Source organism: Rhyacophila brunnea, unplaced genomic scaffold, assembly GCF_057557595.1.
Source record: "Rhyacophila brunnea isolate RB1 unplaced genomic scaffold, BYU_Rbru_1.0 scaffold_5, whole genome shotgun sequence".
NCBI lineage: Eukaryota > Metazoa > Arthropoda > Insecta > Trichoptera > Rhyacophilidae > Rhyacophila > Rhyacophila brunnea.
This window is the reverse complement of record NW_028233170.1, coordinates 9,480,372-9,499,355: the sequence shown is the minus strand read 5'-3', so window position 1 is coordinate 9,499,355 and position 18,984 is coordinate 9,480,372. Positions and strand designations below refer to the sequence as shown.

Below are 18,984 nucleotides of genomic sequence, written 5' to 3'. Positions count from 1 at the left end.
ATTATTTGGTTACATGTAAATTGTGCGTAAAACATTTCACCGCGACACAGTTTGCTGTGAGCTTTCTTAGCGGAAAGAGATCTCCAATTTTATTAGATTCAATATGAACATTTACTCAATTTTCATAGCTGACTTTGGCAAAATTCCTGAAGTTAAGAATGAAAACCTAACCTAAACTAACAAATAATCCAGTATATCGACTATTTTCAAAAATTGTTTGCTGCTGGCTACCTGTAAAGTGTAAACAAGAACCGTGTTTTATTTTGACATGAATTTTATGTCCGTACTATATAACCCAAAGAGGTTAGACGGTCTTTAATATACGGCCATATATTTCCGATATAACATTTCACGGTGTAGTGTGTTACGGCGAGTTGCACACGTACAAGTTTCCGGGCACGAGATTTTTTATATACACATATAAAAAGATAACACTATTAACAGTGGGTTATTTCAGTTATCCCACAGTGTTTTTTGAAGTTACATTGGTATTGTTCTTTTAAGGGCCCACGTGCGCCACATAGGTCAAAATGGAGATCTTATGGTATTTTCAGAGCATAATCCTGGACATTCCTTAAACATTGTAGATAATCTATTTATATGATTTTGAAGCCTTACTATCCTTTATAATTATTTTTAAACATTTGATGACTGCATAAAGTATTTTTATTACATAAAATAGTATTCTTTTAAACCTCTCGATCTAATGTTTTAGAATACAATCATATTTCAGTTCATCCATGTGCAGTAGTGTTAAGATCTTTTAGATTTATTAATTTTTAAACGCATTTATAAAACCATTAGTAAAATTAATGTTAACATTATATGGTGAAATATTGCAATTAGTGAAATAAACAATTGCACACATTGCATTGTGACCTAACAAACACGACCCATAGCACTAATCTGCGAGTTCCGATGGCAGTGCAAATACCATAAAATCTCCATTTTGACCTACGTGGCGCACGTGGGCCGTTAAGTATTACAATATTTTTAAAGCAGTGATTCATTCAATCGATTCGCATACTTATCTCAAAATCGACTGTTTCACAAATCTTACTGTTGTTTTCAATTAGCTATACAAGTCTTGCGTATTTATTTTAAATATTACTTTGTAAATACATACTGTCAATTAAGCGTGATTACCTACACATACATTGATAAAAACACATACATACACGATTCGGATAATTTTGACTAAACATCCACATTACAAAACTGTGTTAAAGTTACTTCAATGTTGTTTTTTTATTTTCAATTCTCTGAACTTCCTTAATTTTAATTAGTTACACAACAAGTTACAAAATTGGAACAGGGGAACCCTTTTTGTCTCTGTTTCAACCTGCACGTTTTAGATGAACATCGTTTCAACACACGTACAGACATCCGGATTTAAATAATTGTTTTTTTCGGCCAGGGCTTGGAATGAATCGGGACGAACCGGTCAAAAATATTTTTTGATAATTCCAATTAAATGATATACATTTTCACAGTATATCCCACGTTAACAACAAAACATTTAATAATTATAATTAACTATTTCTTTTATTCAACGAATAATTCACAAGATTTAAGAATGTATCATTCTAATTATTGAACATACATAATTTTGAAAATCACTTTCTGATAGAGTATATTATAACCAATAGATAAAATTTGAAAAAAGTAACCCACCCCGATGGGGAATCGAACCCTGTATCTCCCGGGTTTACGCCCCATCCATCATAGAAAGTCTTTTTCAAAATTATGTATGTTCAATAATTAGAATGATACATTCTTAAATCTTGTGAATTATTCGTTGAATAAAAGAAATAGTTAATTATAAATTATTAGCAAGTTCAAGTTAGTTACGACGTCGGTTAGTAATCGAAGTACCTAATATATATCTACTTTGATTTAAGAAACAAAAATCGATTGCCAAAGTAGCTTGATTTGAAAGAGCGCTGATGAGTAGGTATTAAAATTGATCAATAGTTAAAATTTGTCGCAATTAGTATGTCACTGCGTAGCATATTGGTAAATGCGACGGATGGGGCGTAAACCCGGGAGATACAGGGTTCGATTCCCCGTCGGGGTGGCTTACTTTTTTCAAAAAAGATTTTATCTATTAGTTATAATATACTCTCTCAGAAAATGTTTTCAAAATTATGTATATTTAATAATTAATTTACTATTTTTTATTATTTAATACTGAATATATACAGGATTATCCTCATGATGGTCAAGTGGCTGACACGTCGGCTTATAATGTCGTGTGTCCCAGATTCGAATCCTGGGTCTGTAAAATACACATATTGTTTTTTTTAATTTGTATTTGGAGTCAGGCCTATAGACCTAATAAGTTGAGCAAGTGGCTAACATTCATTTCTCGTAAAACCAACAATCCGTTAATACAAACCTCCACTCTGTGGAGGGCCATAATATTATGATTCTATTAAGATGGGACATGGTCAAAAAAAAATACGCAAGATTAAAAAAACCACTGTCCATGTGAGTTACTATATTTTTAAGCAATCGATCCATCTGTGAGTCCTGTGAATAAATTCTTACAACTCCTTTATCCGAAGTTACTATAACTATGTATATGTCTTTCAAAAATTAAACTTTGAACTATGTTTCTATATTTACAAACCTACAGAATTTTGGATACTGTATGATGGTATGACATTCATAAAATATTATATATCTATTCATGAATATTCGATACGAAATGTTAAAAAAATAACAAATAATGGTAAATAACTTTGTCAGTGGTGTACGTTTTGAAGAACGAAACATTGTTGTCATAATTTTTTTTGACTATAATATGATCTTAGAGTAAATCATATGATTTTATTTTAAATATTGTATCATTTGACAGTATTTCAGAGCACTCTTTTGTAAATTATGTAGAAAAAGGTGATATTTTAAAGTATTTTACTTTGGTCACTCGTTTGACCACTATTATTTGCGACTTTAAAGTCCATCGAAATCATGGTACTTAGTTAATTGTATAAATGTTTTAGGCTTGTAATACCATACGTATTTTAATAAAATCTGCAGGTAAGTTTTAATAACATTTTTTAAAGTTTGATTATTATATATGTACTAATGTAGCCATCGCCATAAAAAAGGAAAAGAGTGTTCTCTTTAAGATTTTATATAGCAGTACTAACGTTGGCTGAAAGAGATTCTCTTATCTATGCGACCTCCCTAAATAACCAAATGTTTAAATCGATGTAATAAGACTGGTTGCGGAGAGGGTGATATATCCACTGCAATTTGGTCAACAGTTTCTTGCAAAATATGACAGCTAAAGAAGAAAGAGAAGATGTAGTATTACCTCCACGGCAAAACTTCTGTCATAATATGAACACGCATAGCTTAAAATAAACAAAATTAATGATAATAAGTATTATTTTTACGACAAAGTATAGGTATAATTAATTGACATAACTAAAATTGAGTTGATAGAAGTTTTCACATCACCACACAACTGGTTAGTGTATTAATTGTTTATATTTTAATAATCTTTGTTTCTGACCAGACATGACCTTTTTTAACTAAGTATGTACTAAAATTAACTATCACTATTTTTTTATAGTATAATAATAATGAATAACTTTAAAACAGTATCTCATTTACAGAATGTAGAAAAGGGTAATGTAAAATTTACGATTGCATATTTAACTTTGAAGTTGATTTACTAAACTTAGTCACTGACCTGTAGGGTTTTAGGGTTGTAGGGTGGAACATTGGTAGTGTGTCAAACAAACTATTATTGATTTACTTCCGTTTACTGTGACATATTTATGCGAAGCAGGATTTTCTTATTATGCTGCAATTAAGTCAAATTCCAGGAACAGGCTCGACGCCACACCAGTGTGAGAATTAATATTGTGCCAATATCGAGAAGATTTTCTATTCAAGGACTTATAATCATTAGTCATTGAGTACTTCGTTCAATTATATTTTAATGTGTTATGTTGTACAAATAATTTTTGTTTTTTTTTTTTAATTATTGATTATATATTATTATTTACCTACCTTACAAAATAAACTAGGTGTTTCTAGCTAAAATTTCAGGATTTTCTAAGTGTTCCTTTGCAAGAAAAATTTGGGAAACCCTTGTCAAAAAGACACCAAAATTATTTACAAAATTAAAATTAAAAATAAATAACTAAGTATTCAGTACTTATAGCGCCTGTACACGTGCATGTAATCACTGTCGGCAATCATGCTTATTTTAAACTATCATGACAATAACACCTAAAAGTGCTGACTGTATCTCCAATCTCATTCTTCAAGAGAAAGCGAGGCGCGATGTTGTCATTTTATAGTACTATCTGGCAGGTCGTATGGAAAATCGTTTAAGCTCAAAATGAGTAGTTCGTTTTTTTACCGGCATATTCGCCCTATCGCTCTACTGCGCAGGCTCAGATCGAAAAAAATCTTACTTGCGCGTTTAATTCGGAACCTTCCAAACATGTTTAATTCGTGCACGCAATTTTGCCAATTGCAGGATAAAACATGTTTCCCCATACATTTTCTTACTGTGCACATTAAATCTATGCACGTTTAACGGGGTATTATACTCAATTTTGTATTTTTTTGGTAATAAATTTTGCCACGAACGCGATGATATTATAACTATTCGTTCCATCAAGTGAAATTTTCCATTCCGATCCCTTTTTTCCCACGCACCTTTTTGGTCGTGCCCCATTATCATCCCTCGTACAGCCTGTGAATAATATTTCCCTCCTCAATAAATGTTTTTGTTTTGTTTCATGTATGCTGGTGGCATGCAGCGCACATCAACCATATAAAGGAGGTGGCTGGGATCGACAGCGTCGGCCTCGGGGCGGGATATGACGGGATCAACTTGTAAGTAAAATTTAATTGTTTTTATGTTGGCCAATCTGAACCTGCCCTTGGAAATATTAACTTTATAATGTTAGGTCGTACCCCACTCGATCGATGTTGTTAACCAGCTACCAGTGAATAAATTGTTGTGCTTTTTAAAATACGAATATCGTATTTACAGACATTAATTTTTATGTAAGTAAATATTTATAATAAACTATTTTTTTTTATTCAACGAATAAGACACAAGATTTCAGAATGTAACATTCTATATACTGAATATACCTACATAATTTGAAAACATCTCATGCATATACACACTAGAAAAAAATCGTTTTTTGCAGAAAAAATACGACGTCCGACGGGACTTGAACCTGTGTCTGCTGGATTCGCGCCAGTAATTGATACCTACCTTAATTTAATATACCGAAACCGATAGCCAACCTTATAACGCAATTCGATAAGCATTTCTTATAACAACTACTAGTGAAAATCGTCGCAATTATTTAAGGCGTCCGTAGTTTAATGGTAAAACATATTGGCGCGAATCCAGCAGATATAGATTCTAGTCCTGTCGGGCGTCGTATTTTTTCTGCAAAAATTTTTTTTTCTAGTGTGTATTTATATGCATGAGATGTTTTCAAATTATGTATATTTAGTAAATATTTATGGTTAAAAAGATTTCTTCATCGTGAAAATATAGGTTTACACATATTTGAAACCACACAACATATTAATAAATATAATTCCAATAAGCTATACTTCAATACACTACATATTTTTGTCGCAGGGTTTTGAATGTGTGAGTATCCTACGAAAATAAACCATACATTATAGACGTGCAATATTGTGTGTTGCAACCTTCAAATAGGTAGGGTAAGAGGTACAATGATGGGCCAGTTAAGCGAATGGCTTGCTTTGATCGGTCAGAACAAGCTTATTAATTCGGTTTTATTGAAATGCAATTTTTTTTGTGTTTACAAAGCATGTATATTGATATATATGTGTACATATTTTATAATACCAAACATGGTTATTACAAAAAATATAAATGAAAAAAAAATCGCAAAAAGTACAGTGATGGGCCACCCGTCTTTTTCTGTATAAATTAAACAACTAAGGCTTACTTTTCAATAAAATAATGAATCAGCGTGTCTAATCTTATGATATAATAAACAAACATACTCCTTTATCTCACCGTTGATGTAATAAAAGAGGATAGAGTGACAGAGAGTGTATTCTAAGGTCTTAGAAAATTATCGACCTATCTGTTGAATACTTCATCACCTGAGTCACTAAATAAAACATCAATCTCAATTGGGACATGGACCTGCTGAGATTTTGGAACGCAATTTGAATGGAAGCTATCTTTATACACAGAACATTCTAATTTAATAAGATGTTTTATTATTATTTCACAAATCGCACAACGATTTTGGCCGCCATTTTTTAAACTTTATTATTTTTGATTGCCTTTACTTTCAATTGCCTCATTAAAATGTGTGGTTTTTGCCTTTATTCTTTTTATCTTCCTCTGCACTTTGCTTGTTTTCCATTTTTTGATCTTAAATATCTCTATATTTTTGCGAAGTGATGGCGAATGGAACTCTTTGTAAAACATGTTTATCGTTTATTTTGGGTATCTGAGGCCATGATAATGTTTGAATTAGAACTGTAGATATATTAACCATATGTTCATTTACTTCTTCCATGCATTCAGTATCTATTTCCATGTTGCATTCTCTGACGGCACTGATACGTTAGATACATTTAATTGGGTTATATTTTCTATGCTCTTGCTGTTGTCAGATAATGACTTAATTTGATTATTTTTTTCCGCAATCGGTAGGTATGGTATAAAAATGTTTTATCTGTTTACCTCAGCTAGTATTTTGAATATTTTTAAGCTTTTCTTCTGTTTAATTGCCCACTACATTCGTTAAATCTTTAAGGATGAAAACAGCATTTTGCGATATTTTGCAGCTTTAACTGGAGGGAAAACAGTTATATCTATAGGCTGAAGAATCCTAGATGCATTAGGATTATAGTGCTATAAGATGTATTTCAAATAAAATTTTAGACAAAGCTCACTAACTTGGTAGATAAGATGTGACTTATGCCTTTCGATAAATAATATAGGAAACTCTATTCACAGAGTAACCAGATTCGGATAGAAAATATTTCCAATGTATTGTATTGTGGCACTGCGATTTTTTTTTTTTTGCAACTTCACATAGTGATCCCCCATTTTTATAAAAGTATGCAACAGCATCATCTATAGTTTAAACATCATATTTAAACTTAAATTATTCAGTATTTTGATATTCTGAAAGAAATGGGAAGTTAAATGTTTCTAAATACAGTGATCGGCCAGTACAAATTCAGTGATCGGCCACGTGGCCAACGACTGTCTAAAGTTAAAATAACATAAAAATAAAAACGGCAGGTACCATAGTGCATTATAAATATTGTATTTAGCATAAAATAGTTAACTAAAAGTAAAAAACCATATTTGCAGTCATGGGCCAGCCCGGCCCATCATACAACTGCTACAAATATTTAGTGCAGTAAATGGCCACCCAGCTAGATGTGTCATTTTAATTTAAAATAGTCGTAGACTTAACGTAATTATATGTTTGAATATCCAGCATAACGATTATTAAATAAAAAGTATAATTAGTAATATAGTTAAAGAGATCCTACCTTCCAAAGTATGTTATTTCCTTAACAAAAAGTTAAGCAATTGTCAGACAAAATGCAAAACGTGTGACTTGGTATACAAAACGGTCACTTATAGGGTCAGTCCTGCTACCTATACAGGAAATAATGTAATAGAACCGAAGTATATGATGTTGTAAGTCACATATAGGAACAAATACCCCGAACTTAGGTTTTTAAATACCTATTTTTTGTGTTTTACTGCTGAGTGGCCCATCACTGGAGGGTGGCCTACGATTGTATCTCTTACCCTACACCAATATTGACTATTCGTCAGTGCATAAACCGAGAGCAGTTGTCAGAACGAAGGACAAGCGTATTCTTGACACGTGTTAAGGTTTATCTCATATTCTTCCACAGTCGAGATTGGTTGCCTGTTACTCGACACCCGATAGGTATTTCAGTTCCCATTATTTCTGAATTCCCTGTTTGAAACCTATATTGGAATATTGCATTATTTATATTTGTCGTGAGTATTCTATTTATTTACGTCTGTCTATAACGCATAAGCTGTCTCTCTCTGACGCATGTAAAATTTCAAACTGTTTGCGTCGTTGTTGCACGATCGCATACATAGAATACACACGTTACCTTCACTATATATGCATTTCGCTCATACGCATTGGTATTCAAATCCATGCGTTCTTTAACTATGCATATTATTACACTAGATTTTAAAAATATTAGGTGTTTTTGCTAGCTACAATATATTATTGAGTGAATCCACATTTATGTACAATAATAGAAATATGTGACGTACATTTTTGACATATGGATGTGGGGATGATCCCTTCGAACCCCTGATCAACTGATATAAAACAATACTGTGTTCGGTTTTACTTCTTACGGGATAAAAGTAAAGGAATTGCTTAATGGAAAAATTGCAATAAACTAATAAAACATTTGATGGAATCACCGGTGGGACACATACATATAAGAACAATTCATAATATAAATTCATTGAAAGATCATTCGAAGAAGAAAGTAGCAATAATTCAACTACTAGATATTTGTAAACATCAGGATCTCTTTATCTATTTTTAAAGGTTTAAATATAATGTACATATTTAGATATTTTTGCTATAAAATATTAATCTTTCAAAGAGATTTTTATATCTAGGTACTTACATTATTATTGTTAGATTTTTTTTTCATATATTTCACGAATACCGGTAGGTATTGATATTTTTATTTAGTATTGCATTCCCTATTCTATTTATAGAATTATTATGTATTTTTTGTTATATTTTGTATTTTAGAAATTCTTAAAATAGGGCCTGCTTAACCCATCCGGTGTACTTCCTCGTACGTATCTAATTTATACTTTTTATATGTACACATTTCTACTGTTTAATAACTTACTATCTATCTCTATACTGATATATTTCTTTTTTTATGTAATACTGTTTTATATTTCTTTGTTTCTAAATGTCATGTTGTGAACGTCTTAAACTTATAACTTATAATGTCCACAATATGTGAAAAATAAATAAATTGAATTGAATATAGATTTTTGGAATAAGACATTTCTGTTGTTCTAAGTTTCTGAGGCTGTGAGTAAAATTACAGTATCTTCTGTAACTATCTTGAGAAGAATAATACCATCCACGTACAACTCGAACTTTTATTTAAGTTCAAAGTGTTGATAAGACAGTGAATAAAGTTGCTCGTCGAGGTTTCTACAAGAATACTTACAAAGTCAAGCTTCGCGTATGGATTTAGAACATATTAATTACAACTTTAAGTGTTTCCGTCAATTAAACTCCCATCACCTCTCGAATTTATTATTACATTATTATAATATTATCAACACGAATAACCGTTATACATACACACTAAACCCTGGTACAAGTCGATGTATCTACCACGTGAACAAACGTTTGTCGAAAACCAGACCTGCAGACAGTCCATATCATAATATAATTATACGTTAATTACGTAATTGCACGTTTTATTAATCAATATAATCGTGAAGTCATGTAATATATTAGTACATATATGAAATGGAATAATTTTAACCATACTATTGCGTGGGTTGATTGCCGGTTCCACTGTGACCTGTTACATGACTACTTATGTGATATTATTTGTGATTTTGTTTCCCAATGTTTTTTTCTTTTTGGACAACATATTTCACTTATTACTATTTTTTACTATCACCATATGATTGTATATTCACACAACATTGTGAGACAATGCGTCTCTTCTTCCGCAAAAACATCCACACTTGTTTGATTGTCAGTGTATTTGCACATGTTTTCCATCTGCGGTAGAGTACATTAAAAATGGGCATTTATGGTTATTAAAACATTATGTTTGTCATGTTTGCAGTTTTAATTCATAGTTCATTTGTCACAATATTTAAAATATCCGAAAAATCAGCATAAAGACCACCCACATTGAGGTGCATATCACGGACTATCACGTGAAATCACGGCGATAAAAATGTCTATGGTTTCGTCATTTTGCAGAATATTTTGAACGTGCCCATCTCGTTAATTCACTTAAGAATGACACTGATGAAGAGTGCCTACTACAATGTATTAGTAATTTGAATTCATGCTAATTTCAATTAATTTTAAAAGTTTCTACGGGTGGGTACGTTAAAATTACGTTTGACATGACATCCATAGATCATATTTTTAATAGAACCCAACTTGCAGATCATAGATAATAGACAACATTCTCATAGAAAATACATAGTGCCAACAGCTAAAAAACTAAAAAAATCGTGATTTAGACATGACATTCGAAAAGTGCAGGCATGTGGAATATGATAAAAACGTTCAAAACGTCATGCAGGTGCCGATGCAATGCAGTTCAACGTGAAGTGGTCTCATTCTTGTTTTAATGATTACGGCAGACTTTTCCAACTGACAATGTTCGTTTAAAGGTTCAAAATGTGTTACGGGATGGGAGCATCAGTCTGATAGGATTTTAAACATCAAGAACAACGACATTACACACTTTTCTTCCCGTAGCGGCAGCCCGTGACTGCAGGCGACAAGCACCGTGACATGCACCTCAATGTGGGTGTGCCTTTAGTAGCGTTGACGTTTAAAAATTGCTAAATTAATAGGGCCAATCAGAGTTAAGTATATTAAACAAGCAAACTAATGACTCTGCATATTTCTACTTTACATCATTAGTCAGTAAAACATCAAAATGTAGTCTATTTATGACTTTATTTATTTATAAGCTAACAGTATGTAATAAAATTGTTATGTTTATTAACTTCCATAAACATATCTATGAGTTATTTTAATTAAAAAAAAACATTTCTTGTATACGTATGGTTTTGATGTACATATTATAATATTATATTTAGTACTACGCGTGACATAAAATTAAGACGAAATATAATATATTAAATGATTTTGTTTCAAAGTAAAATGATAGAAGATCATTAAACCCATTCATCTTTGCTAATGAAGTGTAATTTATTTTAATTAGTCTTTGAAATATTACAAGAAATCATTAAGTTATAATTAATCACTTTCTTACATTGGATTTTTATTTACTAAACATCTTATGATTGAGTAATTTTGTAAGAGATTTATTTACGTAAATAATAATGATGGTTCCATAAAGATCGGTAAAATTATTATTAGATAATAAAATATGTAAGATGGTGCGTTATTTCAACTTGTTTTTGTCAATTTTAATGAATAAGTTTGGAGAACCAAACTCAAGATCGCCGTTTGCCGCAGTTTTGGACGTCATTTTTAACGAGTTTGCTTTAGAACTCGAGTATCCATGAGGTGGTCATTCCGGTCTATCCCTAAACTTGAGAATCGAGATTCTTTAGCCTGATAATAAGATGAGTTGATGTTGCCACCTGGACACCGGAATTAGTGGACAACCGTGGTTGTTGATGCCTCTACAGATGAATGGAATACGTAAAGAAATACAGTACCTATGCGAGAAGTTAAAACAGCAAGCAGACAACCGAATTATAATAATATATAGTACTTATACTAGAAAGTATAAAGACGAAATATTGTTGAGTAATAATAACACCCACGGTGGCCGCGCGGCATAAGCGTTGGACTATCACGCTGTGGGTCTCAGGTTCGAATCCTGGGTCTGGAAAGTACACATATTGTTTTTCAGTTTGTGTGTGAGTCAGGGTATGGACCTAATAGGTTGAGCAAGTGGCTGACACCCATTTCTCGTAAAAAACAAAACCTGTTAATACAAACCTCTACTCTGTGGAGGCCCATATGATCCTATTAGGATCGGACATGGTCAAAAAAAAAAAAAAAAAATGGTTCATATCGGCACTGATACAGTAGGTACTATAACATTTTGATATATTATTATTAGTGTACAAATACATGCAGCTAGAATGGCGATGAATACAGAAGTTATTGGATGATGAATCCATCCGAATTCACCATTTAGTACCATGGTCCGACTGTTGACTTAGGTTCCGAAATCGAAAGAGGCAACTTTAAATAGGGGTAGAGAGAGAAAATTGTTACACTATCATAATTTGCTGCTATTTTATAAAATCTACAACAGTGATTATAATAAATTTGTTTTATAAACACATTTGTTTAGATATTATCAAGAAATCATAGAGACCGTAACAACTGAACATTTAAGAAATATTCCTCCTATGGGATGGCAGCCTAGTTTTCACCCTCTATATATATGCAGATTTTAATCAGTAAAACGTTCGTTTGGTATATTGTGTCTAAATTTATTCTACACATCTTTAACTCGCGAGAGGATAGAAAACTTTAGGGTAGGTATCTATTTATTAGAAATAAATGACACCAACGTTACAGCAAACATCTGCACACAAAACAAGTTATCAACACGGCAAGTTTATTCTTCTAAGTGTGTAGTATTTACCAGCCCACTCTGTTATCTTACGGTATCTATTATAAAACTGGTCGTAGGTAATTGTTACTGCCCACAAATGGAACCCAAGGTATGTTTGTATTGTATTTTTAACTGGATTATGTTACGCCGAGAGAGGGTATTATGTAATACGGAGAATATTAAATCTCACAGCTGAAATAAAACTCACTGATATCACAATTCAAACAGAGGTGTAAGCTTTTTGTTTTGTAAATATCGCTATACAAAGTTGTATGGATTAACTGTCGTATTATAAGTTTTTAACCAATTTTTCAAAATGTTGGTTGTCTGTCAAGGAAATCGTCATCACTCGAAAGCTTCCGGTATTCTGATGGGTGGTTCTTTTAAGGCTATACCTCAGCTGAGGCATAGTCTAAAAATGTCTGTGCTAATGACGAGTGTCATAAAATTTGTCATAAAAATTCAACATTCGCACCCCCAGTAAAATACTGTAGTAATCCAGAAAATGGCATTTTGCAGGAGAGCTATTTGAAGTTTCAAATATTCTTTGTAAATACAGGAAAAGTCTGAATGTAAAAATTATACCTCATTTTTATGGAAAAACGTGATCTATTTTCAACTGTATTCATCATTTTTTTCTAAAACATATACAAATAAAGATATTTGAATATTTCTGAGTTACGACAGTATTTTATTAGGATATTTGAAAATTTCATGGTAAAATTTGAATCAACTCAATATTTTCTATGTAAATTTCCCTACCATCACTCTAATAATTTCAACTAATTTGTTGGGCACTGTAAAGGAAGGTTTTCAAAATATTAAGTTATGGTACAATCTTTAAAGATTTATTGAAAAAAAACAAGAAAAATACAATTATTAGTTCAAAACAACAAAAAAATACTTAATTATTTTATTTAATGGGCAAATAAAATTTCTAGATACGATTTTTAATTTTTAAACATCACTTGGAAGAGAAGCAACAAAATCATTATAAAATTCACGATGTTTAGCATTTCAGAGAGAAAGCAAATCCTTCTTTTTAATTGTCGTTATTTTTGGCCGCTCTTGATATGCTTTGGATGAATCGAGACCATCCATCGGTAACGGTTTACCTATTTTCCATTGACGAACATTCAATTTACTACATTCTTCATGATAACTTGTTTTAAAAAAATAATGTATGGATAGTCTCTGTCTACTTTTATAACTTTAATCTTCTGCCACAAAAATTTTTCTCCATTTTCATCCGTGTTGTAATTTTTACCGATTTCATCTGCTCGTTTTTTCTTGTTGTGAAAATTATTTGTTGTCATGGGTTTAACAATGTATGGTTGTCCTGTTTTATAACTTGTTTGTACAATGGTAATCATTTGGCCGGGCACAAATATTGGTCCACTTTTTAGAGCCCTAGTCTTCTGCTGCTCAATTGTAGAATGGACAATATCGCCTTCATTTTGGGTATGCTCGATGACCAAAAACTTATGAGAGATCGTTTTATTTTTTTGTGAATTCCTGATGGCATATAAATACATTGCAGCAATGTATTTATTTTTATTCTACCCGGCACAATTGTCTCTGTAAAAAATAAAATGGTCAATGTGATGATATCTTTCACATGCAATGTAATCGAGTACACAGCTACCAATTTCATTGGATCTTCATGCAGCTTGACTCTCATCCCACATGTATCAGTTTGCAATATTTTCAGTAATATTATAGACTGTAAGATTGTACATTGCCGACTTTCGTTTATAATAGAAAGTTGACACATTTCCGCAAGGAAGCGGTAAAACAGCCTGCAAATCATATACAGCTACATTAATGACGCTGTTTTGGCCATTAGTTCGGGACTCTGCTACGTCTTTGGTCTTTTCATCCCTTGCCTCTTTTTTTCCAGGTTGATGTGTCTCATACTTTTCTTGAAGTTGTTCTTTTTCTTCTGGTGAACAATTATTGTATGGGTCGCATTCAACCCACAAATCTTTTTTAGGCTTAAAGAAGCCAATATTAAATTCTTCATTAAATATGGATGTGTATAATAGTGTTCTTTTCCAAATGGCATATTGCTGTCAGCTTGTTGTTTTTTGTATAACCGATACATTTCAGCAATTGTTAATTTACCATCTAAATACAATCTAGATGTCTGTGCACGCAAATAATGTTACTCGATCACTGGAAAGACTTAATGTGAGTTCTTATATCATTTTTTAAATCATCTTCAATTTTTTTGTGATTGCCATGGTGACCTCTTTGTTCTGGAATTGGCGTTCCGAAAAGAAGATCCCTTGTTTTCCACACAGTGGAGCAGTACCTTTCACTCACCCCAAATGTGTTGATAAAGTATTTTTTGCATACTTCTTGTATTTTACTTCCATTTAATTGAAGTTGATAACAAACATTGTTGCCTCTGCTGCTTCCAGTTTTTTTGTTTGAATACTTTGGAACAATAATATCCATGCAACTAGTGAGAAAATTACGATGTATCTCAAGATCTTACTGTAGTAACAGAGTTACAACAGTATTTTTTTGAAAAATATTGTTTTAGTTTTTTAGAAAGCTTCTTGTAAAATACTGTCGTAACTTAGTTACAACACTATTTTATTATCGATTTAACAGTTTTCGGAAAGTAATGTACTGTATTAAATGCTTTCTCTCTAACAATATTTGAGTTTGAGATATGACAATATTTTATTAAAATAGCAAAAAAAAATACGAATCCAACCACATCCATAACTCGAAAACGCCGATTTCAGACTTACGACAGTATCTTACTGGGGGTGCGAATGTGTCCATTCAGTGTTATGTTTATTGTTAATATTAGTAATAATATTCATCAACATGTGAAGCGCCTAGTTTCAAAAGCCCCTAAAACGGTTTTTGACATTTTTGAGTTAGATATGTATTTAGATGAATATTTTTGTTACCTATATGATGGCCAAATATTGAACTTTAAAAAACGCCAAAAACCGTCAATACGTATGATCAAAAATTAGGGTAAATTTCAAAACCCGCTAAAATGGTTGGGTGTGCTTTTAAAATACCCCTAAAATGGAAAGTTAAAATACTCTTTAGAATATAACGAATTAAAAAATACACACATAAAGTTTAAAGATTTAATACATATGTTTTTCTCTTATTTTTCTTAAAACTACCTAAAATCGTTTTTCTCATTTTTCTCAGAACTACCTAAAATTTTTAGGGGCTTTTGAAACTAGGCGCTTCATGTTCGCTTTTTTGAGTGCAGGCATAACGTTTTTTAGTAATCTTTACACAATATAAGAATATATTCTTTCGACGCTATCACAAAAAAAAATCGACGTGCTCCCACCTCGAATGCCGCTGGGCGTTTGGCGACGATGCGAAATTTCGTCCCACCTATTGTTAAAAATCATTTGCCGTTTCATTTATAGACCAGTTCAAATATAATGTAGCACCTGTCATAGTGGAAAATCTTATGTCTCGATTGGAGAAAAAATATTTTTTTTGACACTTTCTATTTTTCATATTATCAGTTTTTCTTAAAGGGCTTTTCTGTGATGATCACATTACGAATAAGAAGGTTTTCAATCGACCATATAAGCTCTTTCAACAGTTATCTTAGACTAATATACTATACTACGACACACACATTAAGGAACATTTCTGTCCCGTATCAGCATCCATCAGATCAGCTGTCAATTAATACCTGGCTGTCTTTCAAAAATACCCAAAATAGTCGAAAGATAATAATTTAAATATACCAAAAATAGATAGATAGAATCACCAAAGTCCAATTAGAATTTTGTGCAATTTACACTTTTAAAATTACTACGTTGTAAAGTATGTATGTACATTCGATTGCAGCAAGATAATTTGACGAGTTGAAAAATTGTAAATATTAGCTTTGCGCTCATAATTTTATTGTACAAAATGTACTGTTCGGTATATAGGCCATCCATGGACTGAAACCGTATGCGGTTTGGAATCGTGTGCCATACTAAGCCTATCTTTTCTGTTCTTGGAAATATATTTTCACAAACTATATTATAAGCATCTGATAGTATCCGTTTATACCATACACTTATACGTACAAATTTAGTGAAAATATATTTTAATATAAATATAAAAATCATAAGTTTAGTATGGCACACGGATCTAAACCACATACGGTTTCAATTCATGGATGGCCTCTTAGTTTCTAATCCGCACGCACAATAGAATACTTAGTATTAGAGGAAATATTCCTTTGTTGAAAATTCATGCAGAGCAGTGTTTCCAAACTTTTTACACCCGCGGATCGGTGAAAACAGGAGAAACATTTCGTGGACCACTGATGAAAAACAAAACAATTATTTATGTAGTTTTTTCTATTAGTTTTTAAATCAAACAAATATATACCTACTATGAAAATTTTTCAGAAACCGATCTGTGAATAAATAAAATTGTTAATACTATTGCGAAATTTTCTACTGCAGCATTGCTAGAATTGTTGATAGCCGCTATAGTGTTGTTTCGGAGAAACAAAGCGCTGTATTGACATCTATTCGATTTCTCTGTTTAGTTTTTATTACTATCAAAAATCTTGACAATTTCTTGAATGACGATTTGTTTGGAATTTTTGGTGTTAAGTGTATTTTAAAATGGGCGACAATACTATTAGCCGACCGGCGGTTGAGAGACACTGATATAGAGTACCTATTATTGAGTTTATAGTATAGACTAATAGAACAACCTCTGTTCCAACATTCTAAACATGATGGATAATCTAAGATGTATTCCATTGAATGAAAACCAACACTCCCTCTGCTCGAACTTCTATCAGGCAAACTTCCACAAAGGCAGTCCAATTTACATAGGTAGCCATAATTAATTCTCCTCTGTGTTATACTTTCCGCTATTTGACCGTTGCGAACTTAGATTTACCGTCTCAAACCTCCCCTAGTCCATTACCGTGTTCACTTTAAGTTAAATCTTCCACATCGTTCGGGCCCTCTCGATAAATTTCCTTCAGAGGTAATTAATAACAGGTCTTACTTCGCTAAGTATTCGCTATTCGCATTCTGTGGAAATTTTCACCCTTAAGGGTTGTTATGGTAAAAAAAAATAATAAAACATTTATTTTAAAATACAGCGGGATGAAAGGGAAGGGGTAAGAAGCCGGTCTGTCCTTCAAAGGTTTTCCACTCAAAGAAATGTTCATTTTAAAATTTTACTCAAAGATACAGTGTACGGTCCGCCTTATAGCAATATAATCGTTCACTCTGTAAAACTAATGTAAAATATTGTACAAAAATAATGTGAGGAATATTATTATTATTATTCAATAATATTATATGTTTGTCTCGATTCATCTATCTGTCTATTTGTAACGCACAACCTGTTTTTCTCTGATGCAAGCACATCTTTCTTGCACGATCACATAAATATAACACCCACGTTGCATCCCTCTCATACGCGCTGGACTTAATTGTTTAGTCACATATTATACTATAGGTATGTGTTTTTCTCATACGCTCACTCACGTACAATATACCAGTTTTTTTTTATCGAAATAAATACATAACAATCAATATTTATTGATTTTCAAATCGACTTGCGTTCGTTAGATTATTATTATTGTTACCTTATATTTCTTTGCTTATGATATTATTATTGTAAGCTAAATAGTATTTTTCGGAATGTTGACACCTGGCACTGTCACATAATATTTATTTTAAAGTACTCAATGAAAATATAACTATGCGGAGATTATGGATCTATATCAATTTTACGATATCCAGCTCATCGCAGAAACGGTACAGTTCATGATTATGTCGACGCCACCCCCTTTTCACAAATTGGCCAAAGAATCTTTCTGAATACCCTACCCTCAAACACCAATAGTTTCGCTGGAGTACAGGAAGACATAGAGCGTATATCTTGGCACCATATAACAGCGTTGGTTTAATGAGATTTTTGATAAATACTAATGAATACTATTTTTATTACTAGAAAAAAATTGACTGTAACACCTATCAACATTCTTAGTCATCTCAGCTATTACGAGAGCATCATACCATTTGTGTTTTTTTTCACGATGAAGTTAGAATGTCTTCTCTCACATTGCACCCCTTTATACGTCTTCTCCCTGTCTCGCTCTCTCCAACACATTTAAAATTGTTTTTCTCATACTTTACTAACACTGTTACATGACAAATATAATATATTGTAATTAAATGAACTGCCGTTTACGTGATAGAACTCCATGGGGTTTTGTTAATTCTACGATATTTGAGTTATCTACGTTAACCGATGTTTAGAACTATGAACCTATCATAATAATGATTATAATAAATCTAATTTTAAATATACACAAAAATAGTCGGTTTATCTTAAATCTATCTACTTCGTTCTTGGTACACAACAGTGGGTAGTTTCATTTACTTTAATAATCTCTTATATTATTGATAAATTTGCTATTAGGTATACGTACTGTGGCACCCCCGTATGGACCCCATTTGGGGATGTCTCTGTGTTTTTGGAGAGGCCCGAATCGGTATCAAACCCAACAAATAATAAAGCGCTGATTACGAAGATAAATAATAATAAAAGAGCCGAGCCGGCAATGCCGTA

At 32.1% G+C, this 18,984-nt stretch overlaps 1 protein-coding gene across 1 annotated transcript in view; it reads left to right on the top strand.

Moving 5' to 3' along the window:
* Window positions 1-18,984, top strand: part of LOC147066011 (dipeptidase 1-like) — a 255,481-nt gene that overhangs the window by 229,405 nt on the left and 7,092 nt on the right. Inside the window, exon 6 of the mRNA XM_085955713.1 lies at window positions 4,788-4,863. Coding sequence (XP_085811839.1) covers window positions 4,788-4,863 — 76 coding nt within the window. The remainder of the gene's footprint in view (window positions 1-4,787; window positions 4,864-18,984) is intronic.